The sequence below is a fragment of the Borostomias antarcticus genome, assembly GCF_949987555.1.
Source record: "Borostomias antarcticus genome assembly, chromosome: 13".
Taxonomy (NCBI): Eukaryota; Metazoa; Chordata; class Actinopteri; order Stomiiformes; family Stomiidae; genus Borostomias; species Borostomias antarcticus.
Genome location: NC_140246.1, coordinates 10,924,456 through 10,945,357, shown reverse-complemented (window position 1 = coordinate 10,945,357; position 20,902 = coordinate 10,924,456). Strand labels below are relative to the sequence as shown.

Sequence of the window (20,902 nt, the reverse complement as noted above, 5' to 3'; positions counted from 1 at the left end):
GGTGTGAGGGGGGGCAGTCCAGGCTGCTCTCCTTTCCTGAAGGAGAGGTCAGGAGGAGCGAAACGGGAGGAGCGAATAAACTTGTGTGATCCTCCTCACTGTCTGTGTGTGCAGGAGGTGTGTACAGTATATGTGTGTTTGTGCGTGTGCTCAGTTGCTGGAAAGGGCTGCATCGATTCCACTAGGGGGAAGGAGAACGAGAATAAGAGCAGGAAATAAACAATCAGCTCCTCTGGTTTTAGGTTGCTCAACCCTGAAGTTGACATCTGTTGGGTTTTTTGTTGGAAAACAAACCATACCTTAAATTCCCACCCTGATTCAGTTCTTTCCTCGTCCTCCTCCAGTGTCAAATGTCGGAGCACATGGTCACAGATCAAGGCAGGTAGGAGGGACACAGCATGGGGCTTTTCTTCCGCTGGCAAGACCTTTACCTCCTCTCTCTAGTACAAAACCTCAAACCCTCAAGTTTCTCCCTAGCCCTTTGAATTCCAGACCTGTGCACTACATTGTAGCAACGTAGGCTGATCTCTCTAGGTCGTCCTCGGACCTAGCGTCCTCCATTGGTGCTTCCAGTCACCCTGATCCTCCATTCATCTGGCTAGCTCACCGGTACTTTCCGCTTCTGCATCTTTCTTGGGTGTGTTAGTGTGTGACACCCTTGTGACCGATGCCTGTGTTGATTCCCACAGCACCAGTTTGCTGGCTGGAGCCTCCTGGTGGGCAGTGACTTGCCAGCCTAATTCTCCTGGCTTCCATTTTCTCACTCACCCTTGGTCACCCCCTCATACAGATGCTTGTTGGCAACGCGCTCGCTCTTGTTGATGTTAAGTACTGCACGCAGCATCTTTTGTAGCACCCATCTAGGGATTTCTGCAGGAGGGCTTCATGGTCCAGCATTCACATCCATACAAGAGAACGGACTCTACCATCGCATAAAAGAGTTTTATTTGTCTGGGGAGGTTGGAGATCCACACACTGGCCGTGCTGAGGATCTGTCAGCTGCTCCATTGTTTATGTATCATGTTTACAGTGAAGCACTAATGGAGATGGAGGGCAGCGCTGACTGATTTGTGGGGAGGGGGGGAGGGTCCAGTCATGGATAGTGCCGAGTCATGGTTGAGGAGGGGTATGGTCCTACTAGCAAGCTACCACAGAGGAGAGATCATGTGGCAGCAGGCTTTTTGTTGCCATTGTCTTGGCTGCCAGAAAATCTTAAATAAGGAAAGCTTATCTGTGGGTGAACAGGCATTGGTTTGCATGCCTCTGCCTACGTGTGTATGAATGGAGAGGGTGAACGTGCACACCGTTAGAGGATGGCGGAAACATAACCAATTACAGCTGGATCGACAGCACTGGATCGGGGCGTTTTGAAGCGGAAGGAGACAAAATGACAACCAATTACAGCTGGATCGACAGCACTGGATCGGGGCGTTTTGAAGCGGAAGGAGACAAAATGACAAATACATGAGGGCCTCTAAAACTTCTTAAATTTAAAAAAAAATCTTTAAAATCATGTCAGATTTTTCACTCCTCCTGACCTCTCCTTCAGGAAAGGAGAGTAGCCTGGACTGCCCCCCCTCCCCTCACACACCCTCCCATCTCCCTTGGAGATGAGCATTCAGATGCCTCATCTCTGGGTAAATTTCAATGCCCAAGTAGGCATTAGCATGTTTATTCTGCACCGCCCGGGGATTTAACTCACAACCAGACACCAAAGTCATGTTCTTGTTTGCGTCAAGTGAGAAGCTGGGAGCTTGACCTACAAAGTATAAATGTCACAGCTAGATATGCACATGGCAGGAATCCAGCATGAACATATAAGCAGGCCTACGTACGCTGATGGGAACGAGTTGTGGGACTCTGGCCTGAGCATGGATTAACAGATTGATTTGATTGGATTGAACACAGGTGGGACTGATTGAGGTAAGCAGACAAAAGACTGGACAGATGAAGTGACGCAAACATGAAGAAACAGCTACAGTACAACAAACAAGATGAAACGGTAACAAAGTAACACAAAATATCGTTAAAAAATAATCATGTCACAGAACAATGGAGTATGCATTGGCATTCTTATTCTGCATCCATTGGGCTTGAACTCTTGAGCTACCTGGCATGTGAGAAGACAGATGGTTTCACACTCACTTAAACATCACAAGCACAAGGGTTGCACAGAAATGCCAGAGGTGCGTGTAACATGGATGTTTCAGTTTCCTCAAAAGGTTTGTTAAAATAAAGGCACCACGAGAGGCAAAAACCAAAACCAAAGACTAAACAATAAACCAAGGTAAACACTCAACAAGTGGAGAACAGACAATACACAGCTTACAAACATACAGACTTACAAGTGGGCACAGGACACCACCAGGGACAACACACAGCTACAGCAAATAATGAACAGACGAACAAGAAGGGAGCTACATGTAGTCTATATACACACAGACTAACAAGACGGGTGGAAACCAATCAAACAATCAGTGGCACAGGTGTCCTCTCAATCAGTCATTTTAGCCAGTTGTAGTCCTAGGGTCCGGGTTGCCAACAGCAACGTCTCTGTTTGGTGGAGACATTGCTATTGCACTATAGGATTGTGGGTTGTGTATTTTTTGCTGTATGAACAGCAGTAGTTTGAGGGGACAAAATTAGGACAGACTTCAAAATACTGTCAAAAATTCAGTTTTTGAGATATAATTCAGAAACATTTCTCACTACATCTAACATGTCATGAAAATTTTCTTTTTTCATGAACATTGGGGATTTATTGAATGAGTATTTGCAGTAGCTGCATACAGTACTGTTTACAGTAAAACATTGTGATGCGCCGTGGGCTCACTTTTTGAAATTTAAAAAATCTGTGAAGATGGAGGACAGTCTGGAGATATAGAGTAGCAATTGAAGTGTCAATTGACCAAAAAATGTGTGAGTAGTAGGGTTCGATAGGTTTTACAGTTTTGACTGACTTCATAATTACTGCCAGCGCAAAGGATATGGAAGTTTCTGCTCACTTGGGCCTACATTTTAGTGGTGGTTGTAAAGTGATAGCACACACAGCTGATTTGTTATGATTTTTTAAGTTTTAAACTTTAGACAGTTGCTGTAGCGCCACCATCAGGACTATTGGCTGAGGCAGCCCGGCCCCTAATGAGTGAAAAAGCCAGTAAGCAATGCAATATTGCATTTATGATACAGGAGGTAAAAGATTGAGGTTTGTGCAAAGAGTCAAGGGCCGGGTTTCCCGATAAAGAACCTTCTTAAGGAACCCTTCTTAAGCAACCCTTTGCATGGGAGTTAAGAAGTACTTTGGAGTTAAGTGCTTCTTAACTCGTTTGGGAAACCCAGCCAAGGTGAGTCTGGCACCACCAGTATGATGATGATCAAAGCACTGCACTGTCTTTAGTTGCAGCATGTGGTACAGGAAGAGAAGGCATGAGCAGCAGAGACACCTAGTGGCTAACAATAAGCTAAGCTGTACATGAATCCCATAAAATCCCAGTTTTGTACAGTACTGACTTTACGTGAGAGGACCAAAGGGATTTAGTTAATCTGCAGTTTAAGATACTACATTATTGCATTAATCAACCAGTTCATATCTACTGGGAGCCAGCTCATTCATTTCATCACATTTCATCATTTACAATAATAATCCTAAACAATTTAGAAAGTGAAAGTACCGTATTGGAAACTGTCTCTGTATCTGATTTGTTACCTATGCAATGTCACAACTGCCTTTTAAATGTTTGTGTTGTTTGTATGAAACTTAATATGTTTTTAAGCTGCCCTCTTGGCCAGATCTCTCTTGAAAATGTAAAATCTCAATTAGTTCTTAGCTGGTTAAATAGAGGTTTAATAATAAAAAATAATGATTGTAGAGAATTAACAACAGCTATTGATCATAGTTCAGGGAAAACTAGCAAACAAATAGCGACCAACTGAACTAAATCTTACTAGAGTAGGGTTATGGAGTGTGTAGCGTTGATAAAGTGTATGAGTAACACAGCCGCCAATTAACTAAATAGTGCTTGCATTCAGTATTCAAAATCCCCTGTAGCAGGTTGAATTCTGAGTGAGCTGTGCTTACAGGGTACAAACACTCACTCAAAATGAAACGTAAACGGGAATACAACCTCTACCGCAAGCTGCTTTTTTCAGGGTCTGAGGCATGAATCTGACACAAATGATTTCCAATTCAACAAATCAGAATTGGGGTCAGCGTTTGTTAATTAAAGGGGTAGTAAAGGGGAAAATCATGTGTAGCCCTGTTTTAAGGTTATTTATGATCGTATACAATGGTTCAGATCAAAAAGTTGACAAAACTATCACTTTTGAGAAAGTCTGATAATTGCTCTACCACCGTTTTGGTCATACATACATACATACATACATACATACATACATACATACATACATACATACATACATACATTCATATGGATGTGGATGGGCACCTTGAAAAATCATTAAAAAAACATGTTAAACTCTCAATTTTAAAGACAAGAAACTCACCGAGGTGTTGGTTGGCGTTATGACATATAATTCGCCATAAAGTAAGATTCTAGTTCATCTGGAAAGGCTTTTTTAAATATTTAACATAGAACTATTTAGTCGCAGCACATACGTGTGTAAACTTCCGCTTCCTGAATCCCCTCTGCGGATTGATCTACACATCTACAACGGTCGCGTCAATACAAGTCGATGGATTTCATAAAATGATCAATAAAACCCTACAGGATTCATACTTTGGCGAATTTGATGTCAGAACACCAACAGACACCAATTACACCCTCGGTGAGCTTCTTGTCTTTGAAATCGAGAGTTTAACATGTTTTTGAATGATTTTTCAAGGTGCCCACCCTTGACCACCATTGTATGACCTAAACGGTGGTAGAGCAATTATCAACTTTCTAAAAAGTGCTAGTTTTGTCAACGTTTTGATCTGAACTATTGTATATGATCATAAGTAACCTTAAAACAGGGCTAAAACATGATTTTTCCCTTTACTACTCCTTTAACCTCCCCATTACAAGGCAAACTCCAAAACCTGTGTCTGAACAGCAGGCCAGGCATACAGGTAAATGGTAAATGGTAAATGGACTGCACTTATATAGAGCTTTTCCACCTTAGCGGCACTCAAAGCGCTTTACAATGGCCTCTCATTCACCCATTCACACACACCTTCACACACCAATGGAGGCAGCTGCCATGCAAGGTGCTAACCTGCATGGCAGATACAGGTACAGGTATCTAAACACACACGTGTGAACGCACACACACACACACACACACACACACACCCTTACTAGATGATGTGAGGTGAAACTGTTGTAATTTGCAATGGATGAAGGGTCATACCAATGTTGGCACCAAACTCAGGGGGCCACAGACAGGCACACCAGGCCTCTGATAGGGTGAGTCAGGTACGCTTCAAGAGTCCCTCCCGGTCCCTCTGGCCTCAGTCAGCCGTTCACTCACAACTCACTGCAGTCAACTCTCAAAGCTGTGAGCCTAAGAGAGATTCACAGAGATGAAGAGATGGAGAGAGAGAGATCAAAGTCAAAGTCAAAGTCAGCTTTATTGTCAAACCACTATGTGTCCAAGACATACAGATGGTTGAAATTGCGTTTCCCTCTTATCCGCGGTGAATGGACTATAAAAACAATAAATAAAAAATAGTAAAATGATATAAGGACCAATACAATATATACAGTATATATAATGGAGAGGGAGTTAGAGTAGGGAAACACTCAAGCACAGCCAACCCATATGCGGTACAGCAGATGCAAAAGAGGGCTCTTAGTAATTTGGAATTCATTGCAGACTCTGGTGTTGGATAACTCAGTCGTGAAATGGATCCCTGGCCTTATAAGCCATTTCACTTGAGCGCTAGCTTCCATGCAGCGTTAGGTTTGAGGCAGCCACTCGACTGTGGGCTGCCAGCGAGCTCTAATACTAATACATCACAAATGTTAGCAGCTAACGCACCATACCCAGTTGCAAATTACACCAAATTATTTCCTTCTTGTCTTTGCTTTAACATAGGTTGGGATGAAAATGTCAGATTCTCTGTATTTGGTCTATTCCAACAATTAAGCACCTACTGTATAGGAATAGGATTTCAGTTCACTGGGACTGAATGCTTCCCCCCTTTGTATGTGTTGTGGTGTGTTCTTAAATGTATATTCACACTACAATGACAGAAACGGGCTGGCTGGGTAGGTCCTGTAGGGTGGTAGGGAGGGTAGTAGGGAATGGGTGAATGAGAGGCCATTGTAAAGCGAAATGGATAAAAGCGCTACATAAGTGCAGTCCATTTACCATCCTGGGGGCCTGGTGGGTACTGAAACCACACCCAGGGACATTCTGGTTCTACTAGGGAGAACTTGGCCCACATTTGACAGTTTATTAGTTCATTACAAAAAAAGCAAACAATTGAAATTGTCTTCAGGCCAAGTCATTGGGGCACAGTCTCTAGTCCAGTGAGTAATACTCGTGGCGGCAGTCCCTGTTGCCACTGTCCTTCACCGCCGACACAAACCGCGAGATAAGTCCAGCAGCAGAGCAGCCCCACGAGAGAGACAGACGTTTTCCTAAATAGTCTGCTGTCTGCTGCTATTAAAAGTGGTGTCTGCTATTACTAAAACTGGTCTATATTACATTATTCACAAGGACTGTATAAAAATGCTTGGGCCAATTAGGGGAGATAAGTGTACAGTAGTTTACAAAGGTGGAAGCAAACCAAAACAAACAATTCACTTCAAAACCAAATTATACACACTCCAAATAGTAAATAATCAAGAAGAAATAAGCTTCATGAAAACACAAAGCAAGCATGAAATCAGTCTATACTACATGAGCCTGCTAAATCATATGTATTTATTTCAATGCAATTGGGGGATAATGTCAAAACCAGAAACCCCAAATGTGATAGAGCTACAAGAGCTATAGAGAGTGAGACAGACTGAGAAAGAAATGTTCACTGTGACGTACAGTAATCTAGATGTGGGGATACGAAACCCCATCAGAGCCTTTCAGGACCTACTGATCTTTTGTCTGTTAAGAGAGCGAGCGAGGGACAAAGAGAGCGGGGTGTAGAGTCCTACAATCAAGTGTTCCAATCATCAAGACTGATCAAAGGCACCCTAGATGACCTCACCTGACTACCTCTTCTCCCAAACCAATTTACCTCGAACAAAATGTGAACATGTCCCCTTTGGATACAAGACATCGTCAAATATGACTCTTTCCTCCCTGTTCAGACATTAAATCACAGAGGGTTATTTGTGGAAGCACTTAAGCGGAACAATCTATGCTCTCAGAGTGGATGGGAGTTGAAGGAGCCAGGTTCTCTTAGCATACAGAAATAGACTGGGACTGGGTCCCAGCGCCAGCCCCATTGATTAAAGACCCCTCCCTCCCTTCTTCCTCCCTCCCTCCCTCCCTCCCTTCTTCCTCCCTCCCTCCCTCCCTCCATCCCTCCCTCCCTCCCTCCCTCCCGCCCTCCCTCCCTCCCTCCCTCCCTCCCTCCCTCCCTCCCTCCCTCCCTCCCTCTCTGTGACTGCAGCCTGCACACCATCTGTCTGGTTAGGACTGGGCCAGATGTACACCTGAGGATTGCTGCAACGTCCAAAAAACGTTGAGAGAGCTGCCAGTGAGAACTTGAACGTGGGTTGCTCAATGAACAGGTAGCTGATTTTGTTATTGAATTGCAATTGAACATCTACATTAAATACTCAAAATTGGTGTTTTGATCTGTTGTAAAGTTGAGAGCAACCCGTGGACCTGTGGTCCCAATATGACTGAGATACCAGCCACTGGTACACACACATATACACACACACCTCAGGACCGTGTTTATGGTCCCCTAGCTACATGCACGTACATGTATTGGCCTTTATTTAACAGCAAACAATGCTTATTCTTGGCTTAAGTGTTCCTCTCATAAGAATACAAATGAATCACTCACTAAACTGCAGTGTATAAAGACACCCCCATTACACTATTCACCTCTCCTACATGTGCTGTCTGTCATAGGGGAGTTTATTTCAGACACCACCACCCACTGTACTGTACATCTGTTGATGGGAGTTGAACTTCTGGTCGCTGAAGAGACGTAAGGTACACTGTCATACATTTAGCTGGCCAGTGGGTGGTGATCTTCTCACCACCACAACAGAATATACCTCTCTTATAACAACAGAGACAAAGTCAATCAGCTGGTCAGGTGAGTCCCTCCCAAACAGAAACCCAGCTGAGTCCCTGTCAACCTAAATGGCATAAACAGAGTAGGCCACAAGGGCAAGCCTCAACTTGTCCAAGGGAACAAGGGGTCCTGTCAAGCAGGGGGTTGTTTAACCTGATTCTCCCACTACTAAAAAGACAGGACAAAAGACGACCTGCCACGCCAATGTGACTGCCTGATTGAGGGGCCCCGCACAGGGCAAAAGAGAAGACTTGAGCTGACTGCTTGGCTAAACTGAACCCACCCTCAGTTAATCTCTTCTGTATGCAAAACAAGACTTTCCATTTTTTAATGCAGTGATTACGGGGTAGAGTGTTTGCCCCAAAATAAATGTGAAGGTGAAGTAGATGAAATTGGAAAAAGAGATCAAGCTGATTCATTGACCTTTTTTGTAAGCAGACATGCCTTGATTTCTATTAGGACGCTGTACAGAGCAGTGTGACTAAACACTTTTACACACTGCTAATACAGGGACTCATGAAATGCCAATCCTTCCAATTTAAATCAATCTGAATCTCACAAAGGCCAAGGGGCTTTTAGCAAAGTTCACTCACAATGTTGATGCAGGGAGAAGGGATCAGCTCAACCTTGTTTATCATGAATTGCCCTGATTGGATTAGGCTGAATCTATTCCTTACTCATCGCTGGTTTTCTCAATGACTCTGATCAACACTACATTCAAGATTGCCAATGCAAAGCTATTTGTGGAGCATCCACTTTAAAATCTCATAGGACGATGAGATTATTTGTCCACAGTTTATGAATAAAAGGCAGAGGGGTTTGGGCCTACATCTATATTCTCCTCTGTCGCAATGCTACAGTATGTTGGTTTGGATATAGGCTACTACTCATTGGTAAAACCAGCTCAGTGTCTGCCCTGAGATTGGGAGGTTGGGGGTTCGATTCCCGGCCGAGTCATACCAAAGACTATAAAAAATGGTACCCAATGCCTCCCTGCTCCCTACTCAGCATCAAGGGTTGGATTGGGGGAAGTCCCTGCGACATGCTAGCTTCATGTCCGGGGGGTGTACTTGTACATCAAGCTGCCTCATGCTAAGGAATCAGGAAATAGGCCTCCTACCCTATGGGCCACTAGGCTTGAGAACCATTGGTTCTCAAGGCTGCTTACTTTACTTACTTATTGGGGGAGAAGATGGGGGTAATCATTCACCTAACCAATGGAAGGCAGATGGCGGACTTGTTCACACCCTTTCAGATAAACTAAGTGTTTGCCTCTCTAACATGCTGTCTTTAACAGGCAGCTGCTATGGCTCCACTGAGCCCTCTGTGAATGTTTGAACCATCTGTGTTGCCATGGACACATGAAAACCCTACAGTAGTGTCACCTGAGAGCCACAGAGGTGATGCTGGTGTCACATGGCCAACTGAGCTCAGCTCAGTCTACATCAAGCCAATGGACAAGCCCTATCACCACCATGCTACTCAATCATTTATCTTCCTGGTCATTTCTTGTTAGGGTTTGTGTCAGAACACAACTCCTCCACTCCCACCTGCAATGGCTACTGTCATAAAAGGTAGCCTATGTAAAAGCAACAACATGGATGACTATTCAACTAATGTGTCAAATATATAGAAACAGCACACACACACTCACTCACTCACACTCACACACACACACACACGATAGAGATTCCTGCAAACTCCTGGTGCAGTACCAGAGACTACTGTATAACACAGCTGCACCATGGGTCTCTGCCAGTCTGGCCTGTAATGGCACCATCTACCAGAGCTTCATCAGTCTGCAAAACCAGCACACTGCATTGCATGTGCATAGCTGTACAACGCATATTCATATTGTATTGCAGTTGGGTTGATAATTAATCTGTTTTTCACAGCCTGCTGCAATTTTGTAATTTATGGAGTAAGGACGTTTTAAAAATACTTTTTGGGGAATCATTAAATGCAACAATTGGCAAATACTGAGATTAGCCTAATACATTTTGCCAGACAATTACAGCTATCAACAGCCAAAGGGCAACTGCTGTCCCATCCCAGCCAAATATAGCCTATAATGTGACTGACTAGGATTAATGTAATTTGGAATTCAATCAACTTTGTATTATAAAATGCATCTAGCAGGACACGAAACACCGTGTAGCCTAGTCAAATGAGCACGGTGGCGCTAATTTGTATGGAAAGAGAACAATTTATTCTGTAGGCAAAGTGCATTCAACCTCATAAATTGTAAAATGTTAAAGTACAAAATGTAAAATGAATACATTCCTCTCCTATCTTGTAGTTGCATAGCACAGCGAGCAGTTGAATTTGTAGTTTTGTGTATTGGGGCGGAATATGTGCAACGATAAGGAGTCATTGCAAAGACTATGGGGCAGCCTTGGGCGGGACCCTGCTCGCATTACAACTTTTCGCGGGGTGTCACAAGTAGTATTAGCGCCACTCTCCTGCCCCATCTGTTACCAAGAGCCACACAAGCTAATTAGACCATGGAGCCACAGAAGGTCTTAACCACTGTACACAACAGCAACAACGCCTACGTGATTAGATGACATTAATATGGGTGTCTAGATGCTCACCCCTGCTTTTAGCAGTTCTCGGTACAAGAGTCGGGACCGCGCCGACTGCACCGCCAACAAATCTCAGTGGGCGTGTTTGTTGCCCCGTGGTCATTGGATTAAAGAATTACGCACCAAAATGCCTGGTCGCTGATTGGCTGGACGCTGTGAGATCTCGGAGAGCGCCAGAAAACAAGCTTTAGCGGGTGTTCTCCAACTCTCCCATCACTATGCGATCCACACACCAGCGGTACCAACAGGAGGATCTCGTAGGAGAACATTTGAGGACAGCCCGCTTATTTTAAAGAGGGAAATTAGCTAGGTGGCTAGCTATGTTGATTTGAAGAGACAACTTGCCACAACGATAATAGTGTAATAGTGGAGAGTCGCAATTGTGATCTTTCACATCGTAGAAAACAGTGAAGGTGAGTAATCCGGTTTACGTTATTATAACACGTTTCTGTTCAAGCTGCAACGTTAACCTAATAAATAACCATTGCTGGTTAAGTTAGCTAATGAGCTCATAAGTTAGCTGGGTGGCCAATTCATTGCAAGCCCAGCAAACTTCTAGTTTGAGTTGCTGGATATTACAAATTATGGAGGGCACATTTGCTTAGACACGGTGTATAGCAGTTTCGTACAGTACCGTAGGCTATCTATCTAGCTTTTCTCTGATGAAGCTAGACTAGCTAACCTTTTGCCTAAACTCAGTTAACTAGCCTTAATCACAGATTTCTCAGTCTTGTAGCTAACTTAGTTAGCTAGATATATCCAGAGACGATGCTAATCAAAAGAAAATAAGGCTTTCGTGCTATGCTAACTAGCTAGCTCACCAACTTGCTAGTATGTGGGTTAGAGGTCTTTGCGCCAAAACCGATTGACCACTGACTGATCTCATGTCATGACCTTGTACTTGGTATATGATGACCTGAAATGACATGTGATCATGCTTGCAGGATGATAGAGAGGTATGCGATTTGTGTAATTTTACTGACTTCTGTGTTTACTTTTTAGAAATGGAAGTTGAATGTTTGGCATTGAGAGACCTCATAAGTCCAATGAAAAACAAAGTCGATGAAGCACGAGGTGAAAGTGAGCAAAAGGTATATTGATACTACCCAAGCTATCAAGCCAGATATGCTTATAACTAGATATAGCCAACTATGCTATATAACATGGTTATACCTAAAGTAATTCAATGCATATTATTCATCCACCATTTCTAAGTTAATGCATCAATGTTCCTCATAGGAGAACATCTGTGTGGAGAGAAGGAGAACCACTCCGCTCAAAAACGAGCCTGCGGCCACGATGCCTTATGGCAAGAAGGCGAATCCCACCCCGGACCTGGTCCACATCACGCCCATAAAGCACCCAGACCCGTCCCACCCCCATCCGGAGCCCTGGACCCCCACAGCTAACCTCAAGATGCTAATCAGCGCCGCAAGCCCAGACATCCGAGACCGAGAGATGAAGAAGGTTCTGTTCAGGCCCATTGAGAACGAGAGGGAAATGGAAGCTGAGCCACAGGAGGAAACAGAGGTGGAGGATCCATGCCAGGTAACCACAGATCCATCACATACCCCTATACTTGACTTATAATGTGTGCTCTGAGAAGAACTGAGTATTGTTTTGGGGATAGCTGGTGCTGAAACCTAGCTTAAACAGCGGCATAACATTGACTGTGTTAATTGTGTTGTAGACTAGCTTCTCAAGATATATTGAGAAGCTTATTCCATGATTGCCACTACATGGAAATTGTGTTTACAATAATTCTTCCCTCCTTCAATGATATCCATGAAACGGTGAACAGTCTCTTGCTGAGTTTGCTGAGGGCTCTCTGCCTGTGTGCTTTCTGTCTGGTCAGTTTGACCCTGTGGAGGAGGAGGCAGAGGAGGATGGAGAGAGAAAGCCCAGCAGGAAGCAGAAGAGCCTGGGTCTGCTGTGCCAGAAGTTCCTGGCTCTCTACCCTGACTACCCTGCGTCTTCAGAAGACATCAACATATCATTGGACGAGGTGGCCACAAGCCTTGGTAAGAAAGCCAGTGAGACCGGGTGGGGTGATAGATGTTACTCCAAACTGCCTGTGCCAAAGTAGCTGCCGTAATTGGGACCTGCAGTGGGGGGAAAACAAATAGCTCATATTATCTCTTTCATGAGCCACCTGAACCTTTGTGCACTGCTGGATTCAGACAGATGGTTGCTATCGCTACCCATTTGTCATGCAGACTTCTCGTGTCCCAGAGTATCTGCGAGAACAGCACTGAGCTTTCAGCCTGGCCACGTCTTTAGCCGGGAACAAACAAGAGACGTGATGGACCTATATGGAATCGTCTCATCTTAAACAATTCTGTGACATCATACGACAGACATCACTCTTGACGCGCTGCCATTTGCATGTGTTTCTGCAGGCGTGGAGCGTCGGCGGATCTACGATATCGTGAACGTGTTGGAATCGCTGATGATCGTGGCCCGCATGGCTAAGAACTGGTACGTGTGGCATGGGCGGCAGCGCCTGGCGTCCACCCTGGCCGAGCTGCATGAGCTGGGCAGGCGGCAGCGCTACCACCTCCACATGGACCAGGCCAGAGAGAGCAGCCTCCGAGAGGAGACCGCCACACCGGCCCCGGAGGACGGGGCCGACGCAGAGTCTGGCTATGGTGAGGAAGTGGGAGGCGGGCGCAGAGCGGCAACTCGAGAGACGAGTGTGTATTATTTTGATGTGTATTCTGTTGAATGTCTGCGTGTGTGGGATTTCTGTTGGGGACGGCATGGGATGAGTCAGGTGTACAATTCAGCGTAGTTATCCCGTTCACCGGAAATCAGAGTAGGTTTGGCCAACTTGCAGCTTCAATCAATCAATCAATCATTCAAAGCTTTATTTATATAGCGCATTTCATACCCAGAGGCAACACAATGCGCTTTACAGAGAACAAGGGAGGTGGGCATACGACCCACTCTCTACATATTCCAGAGGGAAGCAAAAAAACAGTAATCAGGGTATGTTTGTCTACCGGCTGAGAACATTTATGAAGCAATACATTGCATTAAATTACATTTCAGAGTGAGAGAGGCTAAAAGCATCATAGGAGAGAGAATATTCTACGGACATGCTACATCAAGGCACAATACATTGAGATTGAGCATCCATCTGGACAGGTAATACATCACTTATGCACCAGTGTCGTTACTAGTCAAACAGTTCAATACTAATGGGCGTTGAAGATAACTAGTTAATGTGTGCTGTAGTCACCAAGCCTCCCTCTTGTCGCTATGCCTCTCCGCATCTCAAGAGTACTATTATTGACCCGTCGCATTGATGAGGGACGCTAAGTCGATGCACCACACCTCTAAGCTAATACTCTCATTAATGATAAAACTTAGTAGTAGGCTAATCTCTGTTTTGGTGTCGCTATAGCGACCAGGAATTCTCTCATTTATTTGGGCTTAAAAGGCTAATGGAGAGTTTTCATTTATGTAATGTAATTTTGCCCCGGGTGCTGCTGGGTTGGAACGTAATACCCCCTCTCTGGGCATGGAGTAATTAAAGCAACTCCATTTTGTGTCAGGGCTCTCTGCTGCCATTGAAAAAATAATGATGGCAAAAACAATGACAATCATTTTTGTTTTGGTCTGGACAGAATGTTTGCCTCATGCTAGAGAGAGAGAGAGAGAGAGAGAAAGAGTCAAGTGCCTCTTTTGGGTAGAATGTAATATTAAAACCATTGTATACTGCTGCTGTGGTTGTTAGAGGGTGGTGAGTAGTAGCAGCAGCAGCCTGTTGCTAACCTGAGTCCAAAGCTAGCTACTGTTCCCTGGAGGCTGTGGTTACTGGTTGCCATGGCACTGGCTTCCCCGCAGCTGAGAGTTTGCTAGATCTGCCACCTCACGTCCTGTATCTCACCCAGGGGCCACACTCAGGGAGGGGCCTGCTTCAGTTCATACATAATAATCATCATGTCCATCTTGGCTATGTCTTGGTGAGCCTGTTTGACTGGTAAGTCATGTCTTGTGTAAATCCAGTAACACAATGGCTTCTTCACGTCCAAAACATGGAACTAATAGCCCTAATTGTAAATGTCTTGCCTATCTATTTGTATTTATCTGCAGCTGCTGCCAGCAAGAGGAAAGACAAGTCCCTTCGCATCATGAGTCAGAAGTTCGTCATGCTCTTCCTGGTTTCTAAGACTCAGACGGTCACTCTGGACGTAGCTGCCAAGATTCTGATCGAGGAGAGCCAGGACACAGCCAGCCACAGCAAGTACAAGAGTAAGAACCAAAAACCTGTCCTACAAAGTGTGTCATGATACCATCATATGCATATAGACACCATGCCATGGTGCCCTCATTTCGGCAGTTGTACGAATGTGTGACCGTGTTCAAATCTGTCCCTCAGCTAAGGTGCGGCGGCTGTATGACATCGCCAACGTCCTGACCAGCCTGGGGCTGATAAAGAAGATCCACGTCAGGGAGGAGAGGGGGAGGAAACCTGCCTTCAAATGGATCGGACCTACTGACTTCCAGACCAGAGATGGTGAGAGTGACCTCTCTAATTTCTTAGCTTAGATAGGCATCAGCCCGTTAATCTTTATTATTACACGGCAATTTAAAATACTCTATTTTAATTGGACAATCGATACATAATTATTTCTAAATAACTGGCCCACGTTGGGCAAAGGAACAATATTGACCGCTGCTAGGGACAATACTGTTCAATCATTTTTTATCTAGGTAATGTTAAGCTAATTATCTGAAGGGGGAAAAGTGTAAAGTTACTTGCTTGTGCCATTTCAGTGGTGTTGGCATCAACTGGTTGTAGTTGAATGAACGTAGAATGGTGTCGGATCAAGTAGCAGGAACAGAAGATAATATAATTTCGCCAATGGTGAATGGTCCACTGCCCAGTAGTGAACCTAGGCTTCCTGAGTAGGCTACCACATCTATACAGTATGGCCTAAAATGTTGCTATGGGGCCAAACAGCAGCGTTGCTAAGGATGATTTTTCATTGCTGAACCATTGCTTTATTTTTTTTAGCTGAAGCTACAAAATAAACATCAAATATATTGTAATGAATATTTTCTCTGTATGTATTAATGTCGTTAGTATCTGTGTAATAAGCGGGACAACTCTTATTTATCGATAATGACCAGCTGGTGTTAAGTACGCTGAGTTTAAATGTGTCTTCTTAACTGTACTTACCAACTCCTCCCTCTTACCGACTCCTCCCTCTTACTTACCGACTCCTCCCTCTTGCTTTTCCCTACAGAAGATTCCCAGGCCGTAGCGGGCATCTCTCTCCCAGTCACGCATGCAGACAGACAACTATTAGCAGCACATGATGCCAGGAAGCAGAAGCTGGCACGTCACGCCTCCTTCAACGTAGTGCCCACCTCCGCGGCAAACCAGCGGCGCATCAACTCTGCCCCAAGCAGCCCACGCAGAGATCTGACTGGTAAAGACCGGTGACATCGCAAACGCCTCATTGTTCTTCCAGGGTTCAGGGCTGAGTTTCCCAGAGGCATCGTAGAGCTACGTTCATCGTAAGCTACGGCGTTCATCGTAGCGCTGCGATGAACGTAGCGCTACAATGCCTCTGGGAAACTCAGCCCAGTTCTGTAAAAATAGGCCTTAATCCACTCCAATCCTACACAGGGCGGCCTCTAAAATGCCAGCCTTCCAAACTTCATTTCAGTTCATCTGTTCTACCCAGGTCAGTTGCCCCAGCCCATGGACTATTCCAGAAGGAGCGCAAGCAACAGCGCTGTGTATCGGCTGCAGTTTGGAAACACCACTGAGTGAGTCAATTCTCTCTCACACACACACATCAGCCATCAATCCGAATTTTAACCCGCCCATAATTTTTCATGCTCTACAGTTTAATAGGCTGCTCGGAGCTCTCTGAATTTTGTTACTGGTCCAAGTTGTACAGTTAATTGAATTCATAAAGCATTCTTTCGTAGTATTCAACATAACATTCTACTCCGTGGTTGTTTGTATTGGCTCCAGTGGCAAACTTTAGGCTTGGGTTTACGTGAGTTGGCATTTTTTTTTTTTTTTTTTAACCAAAGCTGTTGGTTTACAGTGTTTCTCCTACAGTATGGGATGGTGTGTTTTGCAGAGTGTGCAGTAGAGGCGCATGCACTGAAGGCCAAGCCACAGGAGTCTCAAGGCTAAGGCTGCTTTGGAAGTGGGGGGGGGGGGGGGGCGACAGTGCTTATTAACCGCTGAGAGGGAATATTTCACTCCAGAAGTCTGGTGTCGATTAACACATGGACATTAACACAAGCGAGAGAGAGAGACAGAGACGAACGCCTTGTTTATTTTCCTTTGTCTTTTACAGCACTCAGACCACCACTGGACAGCGGAGCCCCAACCACAGCGCCGGCCCCCTGCTCCGCTCCCCCCGCCCCGCCCCCTTGGCGACGCCCGTCCACCCAGAGGGTCCCTACGGCTCCCTGCGGCCCCCTGCTTCCTTCTCACCGCTCCACCACCTGGCCTACCTGCCCAGCCTGTCCCAGCCCTCCGTGGTCATGCTCTACGGGGGCCCCGCGCCACAGGACGGCCCCGACGGGACTCTCCAGGGTCAAAGTTCACCAGAACCGGGGTCGCGGCGCAGGGAGAGTGTCCTTGGGAAGAGGAAGAGTGATGATGACGATGATGAGGGGAGACTGACGAAGAGAGACAAGTGGGAGTCTGCAGAAGTGGAAGAATCTAGAAAGGTGAGTTTTGCTTAAACAAGATGGTGGCTGTAGCAGGCCTGTATGTGCTGTAAGTGTCATGTGGAACACATCAGCCTTCTCAGAGACGGCCTCCTCACTAGACTGCAATTACACTGGAGGGAAAGAGATCATCATTCAGTTACTGTACTTTACCAACTTTGTCCTCTCGTACTTTGACACAACGTATGCTGGATGAAGAGTAGTCTAACTGGTGCAATACCCAAATGTTACCGGGAATGGTGTGTGTGTGTGTGTGTGTGAGAGCGAGAGAGAGAGAGAGCGAGAGAGAGAAAGTGGGTCTGTGTGCGTTTAATTTGAGGTTTATTACACGTGAAGGTGAAAGGCATAACTCAGATAAATGCGCCGTTTCTGTTTTGTGATAAAATAATATCCTCAACTGAAGTTCCCTCAATTTAAGTGTTGTAAATTTGATTGGATTACGATATTGAGATTTACGGATTATAGGAAACAAGTTTTACTACTTAAGGACAACGTTATGAGAATTTCCAGTACCATCCATCCTCAAGTTTAATTTTGCTGGTCAGGGAATCCTGTTAATGATTCCTGAAAGTGGAACATTAAATTAAATTATATGAACTACTCCATGCTCACTGACGCTGGCTACGATAAGTCATTTCAGTTGTAATTAAATAAGATGGAGTTATCATTTTTGATGATGTATGGGATCTTCTTTAATTGTGAAAGACCATACTATTAATGAAGTATCATGTTATTCAAGATACAAACTAAGAATAAGGTAGGCTATAAGTAGCACCTACGTGACAACAAAACCAACCTTGGCATGCCATGATCCTATGTATGTCAATGAGCCAAACATTTTCATGACTAGATATTTTTCTTAATATGAGAAGTGTGATCAAGGTTTATAACTTAATTTCAGTGAGATGACAGCTAGGAGGATGCACCTGGGACCCCCACAGTGCTGGTGCCGTGTTGGAGGGCGGCCATATTGAAATTGACTGGTTCGAAGGCTGAACTCTACAGCATGCTGGATTTCTGAACAGCAGCATCTCTGTTTTTTCTTCCTGTTTTGCAGAGGCGTGTGGAAGGTCAGAGCGAGGAGGGCGCAGGCCGGTGGTCGGACAGCCCTGGGACCTCCCCCAGAGACGACCCAACCAGGTTACCCGGAGATGGGGAGGCGGCCAAGCGCAGCCCCAGCGACCTGGCCCAACCCTCACACTACCTCTACGTACCCAACTCCGCAGGTACGTGAACACCTGATGTGAACAACTCAGGACATCTCCAGTAACCATACCAGCACGAGCTTTACTTTGTTTGGCTAAAACTTTACTTCATAATGTACTAGTTCACTAGTATTGACATAAGAGTGTGTATACAGTCTGTGTTGACTCCTAGAGGAGCTCGTAACCTTAAGGAATGACCCCAACATGACGTGTTCCTCGGGTGACTCACTAAGTCCATTATTCTATCCCCTCCAGGTTTGAATAGTCTAAATTTCCTGCTGTCCGCTGGCCAGACGCCAGGCAGCCTGGCACTGCCCCCTGGCAGCGTGCCCACCCTGGCCTACCTCCTGGTGCCCTCCAACCTCCCCCATTACCCCCTTATGGCCAACGGCCTCCAGGCAACGGGCACCGAAACCCGTGCCAACCCCAGTTTCAACATGCCCACCGTGGTTTCCCCCGGACACTTTATGGTGGGGGCAGGGCACTACGCTGTGGCAGGGCTGCCAGAATTCAGCGGGTCGGTGCCAACCCCTGCCAGCCCAGAGCAGCCCAGGGTGTACGGGTCAGCACTGGTGCCTCTGCACTCTCCCTTGGAGCCCAGACAGCACATCAGCATCCCCCAGACAGAACCACTGGTAAGACACACACACACACACACACACACACTCATCCACTGTGCATCTATTTAGGAGACAGTCAGTGACTTATGCCAGCATTATGATATATTACCTTTTGTGTATCGGACACCCTCAATATGTCACAGCCAAACCAGAGCATATCATGTTGAAAAGCAATTCCTCATTGGAGTTCAGCTCTTTTCTCATCCATTTAGAACCCCAAAATGTTGCTTTTGTCACCTCAGTAGGGTTGATTAATCTTGAGGTCATTAAAAGTTAATTCATGCTCCTGGTTACGGTACCCAACACAACTCTGATGACAGCTGTGTACCTCTGAGAACACTTCTTCCTCTCTAGACCTCATGCGCCAAATTAAGGGGCCGGTTATTAATGACAGAAGAGCCAGCGTGTACGTTGTCACAAGGCATAAGTCAGGGTACTCCGCTGGCCCCCTATCTTTTCTACCTATAAGCTCCCTACTCTTAAAACATCAACCAAGTCATAAAATATTTTCTGACTGAAACATAAAATACAGGCCATCTTTTTTCAGTATTTTGTTACAGCTGAAATGTATACCACACCTTGGAGATTGGGGAGTATTGAATACTTTTAAACGGATGCTTGCCTGCGGTGGTGATTGAGTTGAGTGAGATGTATTGCAGATGCTGCTGTCCCATATCTGAGGTTTTAGGCCCCTGTGCTCTCTTCTCTCCCCCTGCAGACACCCCTGACTCCTAAGGAGATCGCTGCCGGAGGCTCCAAGGCCTTCTTCCAGACGCCAGGAACCCTGGGATCTGTAGACACTGCCCCTGCCGTCCGCAGAAGAGGCTCTGCCCAGAGGAGGCTGGACATTGGGCACCCACCGGCCAATTAGACATCTGGGAGATCTAGAAGGAGACGTGCCACCTGTTTCTGAGTTTTGGGGTATTTTTCAACAGTGCCCACATAGCGTGGGTGTTACTGTGCATCCATGCCACCTGCTAACATTGCTGCTAGCTGGAGTTCTCTCCCACATAGAAACGCTCAGGTGTTTTGTGACTTGCATTTTGGTTTGAAACCACTGGTGCTTTTATGTTAGAACTGGTAAATGAATGGTGGTCTGTACGGCACCTGTTTAAAGTGCCTAACTGTTGAACTGCTTGCTAAGGAATCATTGAAGCAGTGTTTGTGTTATAGTGCCCTCCTGTGGTGGGAGAGAGGTACTACTGAGTTGTACTTGATTTTGCATTTCCCCCCTAGAAACATAATTGAGCTACCTAATTCCCTTTGACTTGTATCATAAACCCAACTTTAGTTATATATTAGCTAATATATATGTTAAGTATTGGGACTGTAATGAGATTATCATTATGGTGTTACTTTTTCAGCACTAAGTATTTAAAGAATGTACGTCTGATTTTAGATCAAAGTCCTTCCCCTCAAGGAATCCAAAAGGCAAGTAGGAAAACGCAGCAGCTGATCATAGGTTACGAATATCCACGGGAGCTGAATGTCCCTCCCTTGTTACATTGCAGAGGTGGTTATAATTGAGTGATTGTAAAGCCTTCAGTAAACAGACAACCTCACCTGTGTGTTTCTTTGTAGCACATG

At 45.3% G+C, this 20,902-nt stretch overlaps 1 protein-coding gene across 1 annotated transcript; it reads left to right on the top strand.

Annotated features, from left to right (window-relative positions):
* Positions 1 to 12,081: 12,081 nt before the first annotated feature.
* e2f7 (E2F transcription factor 7) lies at positions 12,082 to 20,186 on the top strand (the record flags this gene model as incomplete). The annotated part of the gene is made up of 11 exons (XM_084447768.1): positions 12,082 to 12,330; positions 12,638 to 12,803; positions 13,182 to 13,430; positions 14,881 to 15,039; positions 15,167 to 15,304; positions 16,038 to 16,223; positions 16,482 to 16,566; positions 17,112 to 17,490; positions 18,548 to 18,716; positions 18,951 to 19,330; positions 20,034 to 20,186. The coding sequence occupies 11 exons, from the start codon at positions 12,082 to 12,084 to the stop codon at positions 20,184 to 20,186; spliced, it is 2,313 nt and encodes a 770-aa protein (XP_084303894.1).
* Between the last annotated feature and the right edge of the window lie 716 nt (positions 20,187 to 20,902).